At 44.2% G+C, this 17,023-nt stretch overlaps 1 protein-coding gene across 3 annotated transcripts in view; it reads right to left on the reverse strand.

Moving 5' to 3' along the window:
• The window catches only part of ABCG5 (ATP binding cassette subfamily G member 5), a 32,660-nt gene that overhangs the window by 12,343 nt on the left and 3,294 nt on the right, over positions 1–17,023 (reverse strand). The window contains exons 3-10 of one of the 3 annotated variants that reach the window (XM_019465781.2): positions 12,120–12,256; positions 11,940–12,038; positions 6,622–6,754; positions 5,326–5,465; positions 4,435–4,564; positions 3,759–3,972; positions 3,606–3,676; positions 2,548–2,686 (exon numbers count right to left, since the gene is read on the reverse strand). In XM_019465781.2, the coding sequence (XP_019321326.1) occupies positions 2,548–2,686; positions 3,606–3,676; positions 3,759–3,972; positions 4,435–4,564; positions 5,326–5,465; positions 6,622–6,754; positions 11,940–12,038; positions 12,120–12,256 (1,063 nt within the window). Of the gene's footprint in view, positions 1–2,547; positions 2,687–3,470; positions 3,677–3,758; positions 3,973–4,434; positions 4,565–5,325; positions 5,466–6,621; positions 6,755–11,939; positions 12,039–12,119; positions 12,257–17,023 lie in introns of all 3 variants that reach the window. The other 2 variants (XM_019465708.2, XM_019465819.2) reach the window with 2 other exon arrangements.

Here is a 17,023-nt window from a genome sequence, read left to right on the forward strand (position 1 = left end):
TCACCACCTCACCAGAGGGGCCAGTCAGATCTTTCACTACTCTTTATAATCCTTCATTCCCACAGCACAACTGCATCTTTTCTCTGGAAAGGTTTTATGTCGTTTTGCTCCTGAACTTATGCCCCTGCTCTTTCTTTTCCTGGAATGCCCTTGCTCCCTTTTCCATCCATTGGAATTCTGCTCATCTGTCCTCCAAGAGTTTTGTCCTCCAAGAGTTGTCCTCCAAGAGTTGCTCTCCCCGCTCAAACAAATCGGCTCTTGGTCTCCTTTGTAATTGGCTGGGATGGGGAAGATACCCCATCTGTACCTCAGTTTGCTCACCTACAAACAAGGATAGGTATAGTACCACCCTTATAGAATGATTGAAAGGATTACATGAATTGGTATATTTAAAGCTCTTAGTGCCTGACATAAAGCAAGTGCTCAGTATGTGTTAGTTGTTATTATTGTTATATTCCTCAACATAGTGACTGTGCTTCTTTATAACACTAATCTTAACACTTTCTTGAATAAAAGTCATCTGGAGATTTATGTCCACAATCCATCATATGAAATGCTTTAGGGCCAGATGTATTTTGGAATGTGGCAATTTACAGATTTTGGAAAGTCTGTACACTGCACAGACCATACTTGTCACAGTGGGATTAGGGACTCCACCTGTAACCAAGCACATTAATATTTCTGCTGAACAGGAGTGTTTATGTAGGAAAAGTACAGAGAACATCGTGTGGGTTCACATCTGATTTTGCCACTGAGTTCATGTCAGCATGTTGCTAGAAGAGTTACAAATACATTCTGACTTTCAGAGATGTTTAACTTTCAGAATTGCAAGCCTGAGGGCAGCACCTCCTGTTCATTCCTCTTTGAGTCTTCTGTTGCACCTAGTATTGTGCTGGCTAAGCTGGTGCTTAGTAGGCATTCAACAAACATTGCTGTCATTTAATCGAAGTGTTTGCTATGTTGCTAACAGCATGCTACCACTGGAAATGATTCTGACTTTCTATATCTGACTTTAATCAAAAATAGTCCTGACCTGTATGCTTACACTTCCCTGTTTTCTTAAATCTTACAGAACTTTCTCATGGGCAGTTTTTCAAAGACTGTATGGTCTTCAAGATCAGTGCTTCACACATTTTAAAGTGCACATGAACCACCAGGAGGATCCTGTTAAATGCAGAATCCAATTCAGTAGCTGGGCCTGAGATTCTACATGTTAAACAAGTTCAAAAGCAAAGCTGACACTGGTCTGTGGGCTACACTGAGTAGCAAGAGTCTAAATTACCGAGGTCTTCAATTTTCAGCCAACCCTGATTTACTCAAAAATGATCAGGTTGTAAACGATCTGTTCCTGGATCATTCAGCCTGAACTAGACAGGCTCATGGTTTATTTACATCAAGGATTAGAGTCAACATGTTCCTGAGTGTCAGAGAATGAGGCTTCATCAGGTCCAGCAGGGAGGCCCCATGGTCCCTGCCATCGCCCTCAGCGGGGAGCCCAATCTGCTAACTCAGAGCAAGTGGCTTTGCCTCTGTCACTCTCCAGAGTGATACCAACTTCTAAGCACCTGCACCAAGACCTTCCCAGTCCTCATCTGGGAGCTCAAACTAACTAGGTCCTGGTTTATCTTTTACCTATGTATCACTTAATTCATAGTTATTATTGGTATTACATATCATGGGTCTGAATACTGGCTATGTTAGGAGCACCTATAATTATTCAGGCAGTCATGAATCCCGTGGCCTGAAGACAACATCTCAAGACTGCCTGAAGTTCTCCTGGGATGACAAGCTGGGCACATTTACACTACTAGAGTCACAGAATACCAGGTAATGCCCCCATCTTTTCTTATGGGAAAGCCACAGGGATTAGGAAAGATACCTCTCCCTATGATGATAAATCATGCAAATAACTACACATTTTCAGATTTATATCTTTTAAAAGCTCTAAGAAACAAAAAAAAAAACAAACAAAAAGAAGCATTGTCTATAAGCCATCAATCAAAACCTAACAGCATCAGGGATGCTTCATGGCTCCTCAGTGCCTCTTCCCATAGTCATTCTTCCATTGCTCAAACCCCCTCACACCAGCCCAACTGTGATGTCACAGGTGGGTCAGTGGAAACGTCAGGCAGAGTTGCTGTTCCAGCTGACAGGTGCTCGGAAGCCTTGCTTAATGTTGAGCCACGCTTAACAGCTGCTTGTCACCTCTCCCCCCCACCCCCCCCCCCACCCCCCCCGGCATCCCAGCTACTTAAGAGCGATCTTCTCTGGCCAGGCCCTGCAGGAGATGTGGGACATGCCTGTCCCTGGCACATGTAGTCCTGCTGATCTGCTCTCAGGTCCCATGCAGCCCCCAGCTGGGTTCTTTTATTTGTCCTGAAGGACAGGACATTGTACTAGACACTGATGGGCAAAGACAGACCCCCCAGGGCCAAGAGCAAGGAGTTGTCCACCCTGGAGCTCCCCCTCCATTGGTCCCAGTGGCCATCTGGGACTCCCCAGGAGGCCTGGCCCAGGGGGACTAAACACCTTTGAATAGCCCCTTACCAATAGCACACACTGCTGAACATCATGGTTGCAATGACACTGAAGGGGAGGACGTGCAGCACATAGGCCAGCAGCATCTGCCACTTCTGGTACAGGCCGTCTTGGCTCTCCTGGTCACTGACAGCTCGCAGCACAGGAACTGGGCATGGAAAGCAGGTTTCAGAACAGCTGGCCACCACACAGCTAAGGAAGGAGGGCTAGCGAAAACTAAACCTGAGGCTGTACAGTGGGAACCAGCCGGGGCTCCCTAGTCCTGGAAAGGGGAACCTGCCATCCACAGAACTATAAATACCTTCCACCACAGAAATCTACTCTACTTGAATTACAGTATGGTTGCAAAGGCTGTCCTAATTTATTTCCTTCTAAAATCAAAGGAAGGGTGTCACAAATTCAAGAACACACGTGCAAAACGGTCATGAATGATGTGAGGTACTTTGTCCTCTTTTTGTGCAGGGTTTTGGCACAGAACATCAGGCAACTAGGTATTGCTTCTGGATTATCTGAGTTTTAAAATTAGGTGCTGGCTATCCTAAAATAGTCTCCAAAAAGAATTTAATGGTGCAAAGTTGGCAGGTATCTGGGTTCCCAGGGGCTGTACATCCTAATGGCCGAGAAAGGGATAACAGGGATGATCTTTTTTAAAAAAAAACCCTTCCCAAACCCTGCCCCATCAGCAGCTCATAATTTCATGTTTCCCTGGATCCTTAGACCCTCAGAGATCTACTTGGTGAACTAATTCACACTAAGATATCAGTAACTTAGTAGTTACCATTCCCCAGGGAGAGAATCTGGAGAGGGCCAAGTTTAGCTCAGCAAAATACCCTTATAATCATGGAGTCTTGCAAGGTGCCAGCTGGAGAAGGGAGATATTCAGGAAGAGAGGAAGTGCCCCCCACCCCCCAGCCCTAGGCACAGGCACGTACACAGATTCACAGCGTTGAGCATGCCTGTATATGGGGTGGCACCTACAAACTGGTATAGAAGACCCACGCGATCCTGGACAGCACCCTTCAGCACATCGTTCTGGACCCGCAGAAGATAGAAAACGACGAACAAACCCATGATCAGATTCTGAACAAGACGCATAATCACTGCCAGCTTATTTCTCAGTAAGTTTCTTGTCACTCTCCTGAAAACCAAACAGCCCTGTTTTAATTCCTTTTCTTTCACTAGTGGATGCCTAACCACCTAAAATGGGCTGAGGCTCTTACCTTAAGAGAACACCCAGTTTAGAGAGAGCTCCAGGAGAATCTTTGGTTTTAAACGGAACCGTTGACAATGTTTTCAGGTGTTTTGCTCTTTCAATATTCTCCAAGGTTTTGTGATAAATTGCTGATTCTTTGTAGGCAGATTCAATCATCTGGACTCTCTTGTAGGTTTCCATTTCCCGTTCTTTGCTTTGAGTATCCACTGATGTCAGGTCCACTAATTTTTTCCCAAAAGAAATGGCCCATGAGTTTTTAAATGCAAATATATGCACAATGGCTTATAATACATGTTTCATCATTGATTCAGGAGTACTAGCCCACCTATAAAATCAAAATATTTTCTGTTCATGCCCACCTATAAAATCAGAATTCTTTTAAAGTTACCTGCAAGGCCTTGAGGATTCAACTGAGGCTGTCTGTGAGAATTTAGAAGCTCAGCTATTTTTCTCTGACAAAGTGGACATGCACCCATTTAAGAGAGATCTCCCACCTCAGTCTGACAGGTCATCTATCAGATGGTAAGTTAAGGGACCCAGCCAAACTAATTCCTTAAAGAGTGAAAACACCGAAACAAAAACAAGAATAAAATCCACCAGTGCTGTTGACATCCAGGCAGAAATCTGAGATGGTTAAGTTTAATAAACATTCATGATGGGAAAGGTGAAAAAAAAAAACTTACTATAAAAGTCAAAAGGGTTTGAATGTTCAGGACAAGGGTAATTGCAGCCATTGAAGAAATCAAGCATTTCCACCGGTGTCCCACAGAAAACCAGCTCTCCACAGCTCAGAATGGCGATTTTATCAAAGAGCTGATTGGAAAATAGATGGTATTAGTGTATAATCAGGTTACCATATTCTTCAGGAGAATAAATTTCCAAGCAGTGAGTCCTTGATTATCTTAGCCATGCATCAGTATTCTTATTGTGTCCACTGGAGACACACAGAGCATGTCCCTATTTTTTTCAGCTGGGGTTGCTCCTGTGCACAATGCTGCATCCGGCCTGGGCCCAGCATCACATCTGGGGTGGAGGAGAACTCCTGGAGCTGGCCAGTGGACCTGGGTCTGAGTCCTAGTCATGCCACTGAGTGAGTGACCTTGGACAAGATGTCCATGTGTTTAATCTCAGATCCTTGTCTACAAGAGGCAAATAACAGCTCCTGGGAAAGTATCCTGGGAAGTATCCTGGGAAGATGAAGTGAGATTTTTGGAAGGAAATCTATATGATTCAGTGGAAAGACACAGCTTTTGAAGCCAACTGGACCATGAATGCCACTTCCAGCTTTTTTACTGTGTGGTATTGACTAAATTTGGCATCATTTCTAAGGCTCCCTCTTCTCTATTAAGTGACAGTACAGATGCCCACCTCATAGGACTGTTGTGTGGACTAAATGAGCTAGTGCACAGAAGGTATTTGGTACATGGTAGGTGCCCTTCCTATATCAGGAAGCCCATACTGGCTCCAATTGCTCTGGTTGACAAGTACTAATCTCTCCCTCATGATCCTCATCTCAACACACTCATCTACCCACCCCTGATGAGTTAAGCAGGAACAAGAGACGTCCCTCTCACCTGAAAGAGCTCAGAGCGTGGCTGGTGGATGGTGATAATCACAATGCGGTTCCTGCGAGCCAGCTCTGCCAGGAGGACAACGATCTGATTTGCTGTCATGCAGTCCAGACCTGTGGTGGGCTCATCAAACAGCATGACCTCTGCAGGCAAGGAAGGGTCAGGTTTCTGAGTCACTGATGAGCCTGGGCTTTGGGCTCTAAACTCAGAATTTTGAATAGTTCTTTACGGAGATGTCTCATCCCATCTTACTCCATCCAAATAGTATGCTGTGAGGAGTACCTGCATGTAAACCGGCTTTCAGCCCAAGCCCAAGACAGAGAACCTGACCTAGTAAGACCCAACTCCCAGCTGCATAGCACATTTTGGCTTTAATCCTTGAGGGAACAGGGCAGAAACAAGATCAGCCTCTCACATGGTACTGTGGACTGTTGGGGCTCTGTCCAGAGGACCAATGACAAAGCACGAGGGCTGGTGAGCAGGCACCAAGTTGTTTTCAAAAGGTTGAGAGGAGGCTGGTTAAAAAGACATAACCTCACTTTATGTGGAGCACTTTCCAATACTGACACGGTTTCTGTGCTGCAAAAAACTCTGACCCATACAACAAAGTCCGAGGTGGGACAGGGGCTTAGATTCTTTAGAGAGTTTAAATGTGGTTCTTTCTACCTAAAAAGTGAGATGGGCTGTTAAGAACATCTCTCTTCCTTGTCTTCTAGTGATCAACCACCATCTGAAGAGCAGGCAGTCTTAGTCTGCCTCAGTGTAGTATCCAAATGTAGTATGTCCTCTTCTAGGGGCATGTAAGTGCTGAGGTTCCCCCAGTGGCAGGGAGAATGACCAAACTCAGCAGGAGAGGCAGGTGACTGGCTACCTCATCTTGATACTTCTCCCTCCAAAATACACACTTTTTTGTGTATCAAAGTCCTGCTTTAATTCCTGCCATTTCATTAGTGCCTCTAGTCACACCAAAACTCACTGGTTTTCCACAGCACACACAGTGGTGCTAGTAAGAAGTTAGGATGGACAGGCCAGGCCCATGTGTTCATGGAAGACCTTCACTGCACATTAAAACACAAATGCAGTGTTTCCAAGTCTAAGAGCTGTTTTGTACTCAGATGGTGGAATGGCATCAGGAACTACATAGTATTTCCAAAGAAACTGGGTCCCTGGTTTGATGTCAGGGACGTCAGTTCCACACAAACCTCTCTGCAAATGGAGACTATGAAAAAAGGGACCGAAAACGTCTCCAGACCTATGGAAGATGGGCAGCAGCCGGTAGTAGTTCTGAGTTCCACTTACTGGGATCCTGGAGAAGCTGGGCTGCGATGGAGACCCGGCGCCTCTCGCCATTGGAAATTCCCCCAAGGTTGTAATTGCCAATCAGTCGATCTGCCACGTGGCTCAGACTCAGCTCTACCATGACTGCATCCACCTGTTTGAGACACAAAGTCCCAGAAGGCTGGTCTGCTGGGCTGCTGCCCTAATTCATGGCCTGCAGGTGGCATGGGAGAGGCAACACACTTCCCGGGAGTGCTCAGCCACTTTCACCACACTCTAGGGAGAACATGCCTATTATGGTAAAATTCAATTTGGTCTAAATCATAATACATGTGTCAGATTAGAACAAATAATAAAACTGTTTTTTAAAAGTCTCTAGAGCAACAAAACTGTTTACATTTGTTTCAGGGAAATTCACCAGGAAACACTGAAGACTTCACTGGACTCCTATTTTCACAGAAATCGTTTTTTTAATTTTTTAAATGTTTATTTATTTTTGAGAGAGAGAGAGAGAGAGAGAGAGAGAGAGAGAGAGAGAGAATGAATGAGACTGACTGGGGGAGGGGGAGAGACAGAGGGAGACACAGAATCCAAAGCAGGCTCCAAGCTCTGAGCTGAGAGCACAGAGCACAACATGGCGTTCGAACTCACGAACCAGAAGATCACGACCTGAGCTGAAGCTGGATGCTTAACCAACTGAGCCACCCAGGCGCCCCTGTTGGACCCCTATTTTCCGATGTTGCATTGAGTCCAGCATAAAGATCCTCCAAAGGTACAGTTACAACATACTTTTTAAAATATGTTTTGGGGGCACCTGGATGGCTCAGTCGGGTAAGCATCTGACTTCGGCTCAGATTATGATCTCACAGCTCATGAGTTTGAGCTCCAGGTTGGGCTCTGTGCTGACAGCTCAGAGCCTGGAGCCTGCTTCCGATTCTGTGTCTCCCTCCCTCTCTGCCCCTCTCCTGCTCGCACTCTCTCAAAAATAAACATTTAAAAAAATATGTCTGGTTTTTGAAATTTTATTATAATAAATGTTTTATATACCAAAAAAAACCTAATTTGGTTTGAACTAAACCTGACTACCCTTATATAACCCAAATAAGTCCTGGAGTCCCACCTGGCCCACTTTCAGTGTGGTTTTGCATCAAATATAATCCAGTTATCAAAAGTAATTAAAAATAATGCCAATTCTTTACTTGAATATCTTTAAGGACTTTACAGAGGACCCAGTTTATTACCTACAGCCACACTTCATGTCCTGTTCCAGTTCTCTCTCCACTTCTCTTAGACTCTGCCACTCCCTGACACCCTCTCCTTACTCCTCCTCCTCAACTTCCCCAAAACTAGAAACATTCTTTAATGACTGTCTAATCAAGAAGGTTGGCCTTTTCCCTCCCATTCCTTCTTTCCTTCCTCAGCTTAACCCATCTCCAGAGACTCAAAAACCTCTACTTCTGGCCCTGCCTTGCTGATTACCCATATCTACATAGGGCCTGGGGAAAGCAGCTAGAAACAGACTGAAAATACCTACATATATGGTAATGAGTTGCATTCCCATACACATCCAAAGAGACTGTGTTACTTTTACCATGAAAAAAGAAACAAAACACTACATTAAAAAATAACAACAGGGGTTCCTGGGTAGGTCAGTAGTGAGTCTGACTTCAGCTCAGGTCATGATCTCACCACTCGTGAATTCGAGCCCTGCATTGCGCTCTGTGCTGACAGCTCAGAGCCTGGAGCCTGCTTCAGATTCTATGTCTCCCTCTCTCTGCCCCTCCCCTGCTCGCATTCTGTATCTCTCTCAAAAAGAAACATTAAAAAAATATGTAACAACAAAGTAGGGGCGCCTGGGTGACTTAGTTAAGCACCCGACTGTTGATTTCGACTCAGGTCATTATCTCACAGTCATAAGATCAAGCCCTGCATCCGACTCAGTGTGGAATGCAGAGCTTTCTTGGAATTCTCTCTCTCCTTCCCTCTGCCCTCCCCGACTTGTGCTTGCTCTCTCTCTCAAAATAAGTAAAAACTTTAAAAAAATAACAACAAAGTAGATTGGAGTAAAAGAGGAGATAATTTGTGGAACAAAGTTCCAGAAGAGCCAGGAGTGGGATCAAAAGCATAGATGTAGATTTGACCACAAGAAGGAATACATCTATATTACATCCAAAGAAAAACGAGGTTAATAATGCATAAATAAACCAGTATGATTTATTTTGGAAAAAAGGGTCTCCTCTTGCCATCAGAGTAGAAGGATCCTGGAATTGAGTTTTGCTTGATATGGCCAGGCTGATGTGCTCACCTGCCAGGGCAGATTCCTGAGCATCCCTGTCATTTGCTCTGCAACAACCAGAATAAAGGAGTAAACTTGCTCTCCTGGCTTGGAAGGGATAGAGAGAGGAGGCATTTTTTAACCTGTTTCAGATGTCTCATACTCTATCCCAAAGCCTCTCTGTTTGGTGAACACTACTGGGAATGGAATTCACAATGTCTTAGAAGGAACCCTTGGGATCACTGGGATCAACAACCTCTATGCTATGTGTTCTCAAAATGGACTCATTCCTCACATTAATACCAGGAGAGATGCATTATTATTTATTCATTATGGAGGAGGAAACAGATGCTCAGAGAGGTACATAACTTGCCCAAGGTCACACCACTAGCAAGTGACAGACTGGGACTGAGAGAACTGTCTGGGTTCTCAAGTGGCCCATGAAGCACAAGGTTTAGCCCACAATCCAGCAGACAGAGACTGCCCATGTCAACCACAGCTTTATGTTCAGGTTCCTTAGAGGAGAGATCTGCTGTGCTCTGCCCTCTATTACCACCATTTCCTTCTTACTACTTTGTCTAGATTTTATGTTCTGTGGACTAGATTTGCTCAGAAAGTACTTTCTCAGGCAGAGAAACTTTCACAGGACTTTTAGGGGCTGCCAGTGCCAAGAGAACAGTTACTGGGGGCAGGGGGGGACAATTTTGCCATCAATTGATTGCAAGGCATCCATGAATTTTCTGAGTATTTATGCATATATGTGCATTTCCTGGGGAAGAGATCCATGGCTTTCTTAGATTCATTCTCTCATTGGGATATGTGACATAAGTGGATCACTAACTCAGAAGAATCTGTTTATGATTTCATTTCTCCCACTCAGATACCAATAGGATCTTTTTCTGCCCTTTTTAGAAACAGAAATACTAAAGCAAGCAGAGACAAAGTCCATAGATGGACTCATCTGTTACTCACTGTCAGGGGTAAGTCACGTGAATATGTATGTGCCTCAGTGTGGGCTGAACTCGACCTCCATCTTCTCTCATCACAATGCAGCTCGGGAGATCCCAGGAGCTCAGGAAGGCATGATAGAACTAGACAGCCTAGGGTCACATCCCAGCTCTGCCATTCCCAACTATCTGATCTTAATCTTGTGTGTTAGGAGATAATACCTCCCTCATAGGGTTGATGCCAGAATGAAATGCAATACTATGTGTGAACAAAGCCTGACTAATGTCAGCCAGCTATGAGAGTTCAGAGTACAGACACACCTTGTTTCACTGTTCTTCACTTTACTGGGCTTCACAGATACTGTATTTTCTACAAAGTAATGATTTGTGGCAACCTTGTGTCAAACAAGTCTACTGGCACCATTTTTTCCAACAGCATTTGCTTATTTCGTGTGTCAATAAAGTATTTTTACTTTTTTTAAGTTTATTTTTAGGTATTTTGAAAAAGGGGGAGCAGGGAGAACGAGCATGTGCAAGCATGGGAAGGGCAGAGAGAGAGGGAGACAGAATCCCAAGCAGGCTCTGTGCTGCCAGATGTGGGGCTTGAACTGACTAACCATGAGATCACGACCTGAGCCAAAATCAAGAGTCGGATTCTTAACTGACCAAACCACATAGGTGCCCCTAAAACATTCTTAAATTAAGATGTGCATTGTTTATTTTAAACATAATGCTACTGTACACCTAACAGACTACAGTATAGTATAAATATAACTTTTACATCCACTGGGAAACCAAAAACTTCACCTGACTCCATGGATTTTGGGATTTGCCTTACTGCAGTGGTCTGGAACCAAACCTACAGTATCTCCAAGGAATGCCTGTATAACCTAGTAGAGTAGCAAGAACCTCACCATGCGTTCTGAGTACTCTAAGGTAACCTCCAGGAACAGAGCTAAGTATCACTCTGTGAGGCTGATGGTCCTTTTTGAGGGCCAGGCTCCTTGCTAAGACTCCTCTGGAGTAAAAGCTTATCCTCTAGCACTGTCTAGGACTCTCAAACAGAAGAATGCTCTTTACTCACCCAGGTATTTTATCAAACAAATCTGCTGGCACTTGGGACACAGCTTAGACCTAATTCCACTCTCTAAGCCCTGTCTGAAAGTCCAATGCCAGGGACAAATTGAGCAAGTTCCTGGGGCAGACTCAGCAGTGCTTGATAAAGATGGGGCGCCCTCAGCCGATATGGAGGATTTCCTTGGAGCCCCATTGGCATTAAAGGAGGCTAACCTTGGAGTCTGGACAGCAGATAGAATTTGTGTGCCCAGGAGGAACCTCGCTGTGGCTTTGCTGAAGCCTCTGAAACAGATGTTGCTGGCCTCCTCTGGTGACCCTCCTCTGAGGGCCTATTTCCCAGGGAACTGCACCTGCTTTGTAGGTGGCACACCTACCCACACACCCTTAGTCCCTGTGGGCTTACCTCTGACTACTTCCAAATTAGATACACTTAAAGAAACAGACTGAAACCCAGAAAGAGTTGACAAGTCAATAGTCCCTTCATTAACTTAATCCAGTTTGGATAAGGCACATTCAAAATGCCTCAAAGAAAGTTGAGAAAAGTCTCAACAGGGCTGCAGAGCAAAGTACTGTGAGGAAAATAACTATTCAAACACTGAGCTCCTAGAACGATGCCATTCCATAGAAATATAATACAAGCCACGTATAGAATTTAAATGTTTTAGTAGTGACATTTTAAAAAGAAACCAGTAAAATTAATTTTAATATAATTTATTTAACCCAATACAGCCAAAATACTACCATTTCAACCTGTAACCAGTATTTCAAAAATTAATAAGATAGTTCATATTTTTTTTCAGACTAATTTCCAAAAACCCCTGGGCGTTTCCCACTCATAGCACATCTCAAGTGGGCCTGGCCATGTGTTGAGTGCTCAAGGCCACAGGTGACCAGTGGGTGCCATACTGGGCAGCGCAAGTCCCCACTAAAGAGGTAAAGAGTGAAGGGGAGGAATGGATACGTGGAGGGAAGGGGGGTGCAGAACCATTGTGGGGTGATACCCTAGGGGGCAGGGCTGCAGAAGGCCAGATGCTACCCACCTTCTTCTGGAGGAAACCTGGGGAGCAGCGACTGACAGCCAGCAGTGCTGCATAGCGCAGAGTCTCCCGCACCGTCAGGTTGCTCAGCAGCGTGTCACTCTGCGAAAGAGGGAGGCATCAGCATGGCAGTGGCCGAGGCCAGGCTGCAGCAGCTGGGGCGGGAACTGGGGATGCGCCCACCTGCTGGACGTAGGAGAAGCAGTCCTGGAACTGGTCCTTGTGCAGCAGCCGGCCGTTCATGAACACCTCCCCAAGGAAGGTCCCCATGCGCCGCAGCCTCCCAGACATGGCATCTAGTAGCGTGGTTTTCCCGGAGCCTGGGAGACAAAAAGACAAGGCCCAAGAAGACTCCCTCCATGAGGTATTGCCAGGCCATCATCCCCAGACCCTCTGTGGGCCCCTGGTCTAGCACTAACTTGCTCTCTCTTTAGCCTCTTGAGTCAAACGCTCATGCCACCAAATGAGTCTTTCCGGCTTGTCCAAAAAAGTCACAGAGAGACGAGGCATTTCTTTCATCCCAGTCAGGACTGGAGGGGCTTTGTCTGCCTATTTGCTTCTAAAGCTATTTTGAGTTGAAAAAGAAAAAAATAGGATCAGAATAAAAAGAAAACCTAGGCTCTTGGAAAACGTTTGGATCTAGGACATCTGAATTTCTTTCTGCACCTGCCTCCCCCAACCAGGGATCAGTTAGTGGTTCCTGAAAATAGGGAACACTGCCTAGAACCTTGCTAATCAAGTGTGGTCGGAATACCAACACCACCACCTGAGCACCTGGTACAAATGCAAACTCTCAGCCCCAGCCCAGGCCTACTGAATCAGATTCTGATTTCAGAGAGAGAGAGAGAGAGAGAGAGAGAGAGAGAGAGAGGGAGAGAGAGAGTGTGTGTGTGTGTGTGTAAAATACATACTTTTTAAAAGTTTATTTATTTTTGAGAGAGAGAGGGAGAGAGAGAGAGAGACAGAGAGAGAAACAAAGAGAGAAAACAAGCAGAGGAGGGGCAGAAAGAGAGGGGAACAAAGGATCTGAAGCCGGCTCTGTGCTGACAGCAGAGAACTCGATGTGGGGCTCAAACTGATGAACCATGAGATCATGATCTGAGCTGGAGTTGGATACTTAACCCACTGAGCCACTCAGGTGCCCCTAAATATATATCTTAGTGTTCATTTATTTTGAAGGGGGGGGGGAGGGCAGAGGGAGAGGGAGAATCCTAAGCAGGCTCTGCACTGTCAGCGCACAGCCCAGCACAGGACTCCATCTCACGAACCATGAGATCATGACCTGAGCCAAAATCAAAAGTCAAATGCTTAACTGACTGAGCCACCCAGGTGCCCCAAGATTCTGCTTTTTAATAAAATTTCTGGGTAATTACCACACATATCAGAGTTTCAGAAGCACCAACCTAGCAAGTCCTTTAGTAAAATCAAGTTGGCCTCAGCCTACACTGAGAACCTCACTAACAGCTTTCCCCTGGTTTCATTTTTCTAGTGTTAGAGGTTAGGTGATACAGTTAGGATAAGACACCAGCTGGCCCCTCGTTTTCATACTGGACATAAACCTACATGAGCCCAGAGAGTCAATGGACACAGGAATTAGCATGGCCAGGCTGCTAAGAAGTTAACAGGCAAGAGGTTCTGAACTGCCTGAAAAGAGAGAATTCTACCAAGGATATGATGATTTGTGCAAAACCGCAGAGAAGATCTTTTGTTCAAATACTGTAAAGCAATTGCTTGTTGCTGTGAGGGGTACAAAGATGAATGAGCCAAACTCCATTAGCGGTGGTGTTCTTATTTAACCCATGGGCTGACCAAGATCAGAGTTAGCTCCAGTATGTTCAGTAGAGGTCAGTGTGGGAAGAGGGGAGGGAGTGTAAAAAAACAAAATGTGACTTCATTCAAGTTGTCTTTCAAAACATGCTCTAAAATTTCCCAGTCATGATCCTAAGCCTCGTATGTGGTTCCTCTAACTAGAAGCTTCCTTGACCTTCTATTTCTGTGATCCAACCTCAACTCTGACAGAAGCTCCAAATATCTTCGGGCCTGGATTCCAGTCCCATCACATCAAACCTGGCCTCCCTGAGGTCATCAAGGTTGCCTCCTTGCTGCTGTATCTGGTGGGTACTTTCCTCCCAAAAGCATTTGATACTGTTGCCTGCCTTGCTCTATAAATCTCTCTCCCTTGGCTTTGATGCCACTTCATCCTCTTTGTTTTATCCTGCTGGTCTGGCTGCTCCCTCCCAGCCTCCTGTGGGTGACACTCAGGGTTCTCTCCTGGGCCTTTGGCTCTTCTCATGTTATACATTCTCAGTAAGCAACAGCAAGCACCAACTTGCCAGCCAGCATGCAGGGGAGCTGCCTTGCATGTGGATTCTCCAGCTCTGCTCAAGACCTCAGATGACTGCAGCCCAGCAGGCTTCTGACTATAATCTCATGAGACACTCCAGACAGAACTACCCAACAAAGTCTCTTCCAAATTTCTGACTCATAGAAACCCTGAGAGATAGTAATGATTTTTATTGTTTTAAGCCACTTAGTTCTGGGATACTTTTTACATAGAAATACATAGCAAACCTCTTTTTAAAGATATCTCAACTTTATTACCTATCAACTCATTAGTCATTGACCAGCAGGATGAAAAAGTTTATTCAAAAAAAATAATACAAGAAACTGATATGTATAATCAGTGGAAAATAAAAAGAAGAAGATGCAAAGTTAGACACAAAAATGCTTAATGTCCTAGAATATGACACCAAAAGTATAGTTAACAAAAGAAAAAATAGACAAATTGGACTTCATGAAAATTAAAAAATTCTGTGCATCAAAAGACACTATCCCCACTGTAAAAGGGCAACCCACAGAATAGGAAAAATATCTGCGATCATGTATCTGATGAGGGATTAATATCCAGAATACATAGAGAGCTTTAAAGCTCAGAAACAACAACAGCAACAACCCAATTCAAGATTGGGCAAAGGACTTAAATAGACATTTCTCCAAAGAAGATGTATGAATGGCCAAGCAGCACATGAAAAGATGCTCAACAGCACTAAGCATTAGGGAACTGCAAATTAAAACTGCAATGAGATACCACCTCACACTCTTTAGGATGGCTACTATCAAAAAATTGGAAAACAAGTGTCAGTGAGGATATAGAGAAATTGGAACCCATGTGCAGTGTTAGTGGGGATATAAAATGGTATAGCCACTGCAGAAACAACAGTAGTTTCTTAAAAAATTAAAAAATAGAATTACAATATGACCCAGAAATTCTACTTCTTGGTAGAAAAAGTAGAAGAACTGGGGTGCCTGGGTGGCTCAGTTGGTTGAGCATCCAACTTTGGCTCAGGTCATGATCTCACGGCCTGTGAGTTCGAGTCCCGTCTCAGGCCCTGTGCTGACAGCTCAGAGCCTGGAGCCTGCTTCGGATTCTGTGTCCCTCTCTCGCTCTGCCCCTCCCCCGCTCATGCTCACTTGCTCTCAAGAATAAAACATTAAAAATTAAAAAAAAAAAAGAAGTAGAATTCTACTTCTTGGCAGAAGAATTGAAAACAGTTTCAAACAGATATTTGTACACCCATCTTCATTGCATTATTCACAATAGCTAAAATGTGGAAGCAATTCAGGTATCCTTTAATGGATGCATTAATGGATGAACAGAGCAGCAAATATGGTATAGTTATCAATGGAATTTAAAAGGGCTTTAAAAGGGAAGGAGATTCTGATACAGGCTACAACATGGATGAACCCTGAGGACATTATGCTAAGTGAAATAAGCCTGACACAAAAAGACAAATACTGTATGATTCCACTTTTATGAGGCTGGGTAGTCAAAATCATACAGACAAAGTATAATGGTGGGGCTGGAGGCAAGAGGAATGGAGAGTTGTTGCTTAATGAGTGTAGAGTTTGTTTTACAAGATGAAGAGCTTTACAAGAGCTTTGCAAGATGGATGGTGGAGATGGCTGCACAACAATGTGAATGTATCTATTACCACTGAACTGTACACTTAAAAATGGTTAAGATGGTAAATTTTATGTGTACTTTACCACAATAAAAAAAGAAAACAAAAGGTTAATGCCCTATAGGGCAATAAAACCATGACCTTTGGAGTTATCTTCCCTAAACAGACAGAAATTGTTTATAACTAAATAGTCCTCTACAAGGGAGCAAGCAGCCCAGAGTCTGGGTCCCAACTGATAGCAAATAATGAGTCAAATATATTTACCCTCCCCTGGAATGTTGGGTGACCCTAGGCAGGCTTACATTAGACCACTCTGTTATGAGACTTTGACCATCTAAGTCTTCTTTTGCTTCACTAATAAAGATTTGACAAACAGCGCTGTGTGAGGTAAGACACCAATGGAATCATATGTCATTTTGTGAAATGCTAACATACCACTGATTCAACACATATTACTAAGCACCTACTATGTGGCTAGTCCTATTCTAGTTGTTGAGAATACAGAAAGAAAACAAAATAAAACCTCACCCCCAGGTGAATTTGCAGTCTACTATGAATTCATAGCCAGTATAATAGGATAGACATTGTTATAAAACTATGATTAGGGGGGCGCCTGGGTGGCTTGGTTGGTTAAGCGTCCGACTTCGGCTCAGGTCATGATCTTACGGTCCGTGAGTTCGAGCCCCGCGTCGGGCTCTGTGCTGACAGCTCAGAGCCTGGAGCCTGTTTCAGATTCTGTGTCTCCCTCTCTCTCTGCTCCTCCCCTGTTCATGCTCTGTCTCTCTCTGTCTCAAAAATAAATAAACGTTAAAAAAAAAAAATTAAAAAAAAAAACAAAAAACAAACTATGATTAGGTATGATCACAAACCAGCCCATGAGCTCCCAGATCAAGGCCTCCCACCCACTGTCCTGCTGAGATGTGCATGAAGCATGACACTGGCCTGTGGGACACCCTTCTGAGAATGTGAAGTCATTCTTTGTTGTGTGCCGCACACCATTCTAATCCTACAGAAAGAAGACAAGGAAAAAACTACAGGAATAACTCAGGTTTTCTTATTTTTAAAGAATGTAATAATTAACAAAAGGAAAATTAGAATGACCCTGAATGTCACAGTGCATGCATA

Source organism: Panthera pardus, unplaced genomic scaffold (assembly GCF_024362965.1).
Source record: "Panthera pardus isolate Hobbes unplaced genomic scaffold, ASM2436296v1 HiC_scaffold_25, whole genome shotgun sequence".
Classification (NCBI taxonomy): Eukaryota; Metazoa; Chordata; class Mammalia; order Carnivora; family Felidae; genus Panthera; species Panthera pardus.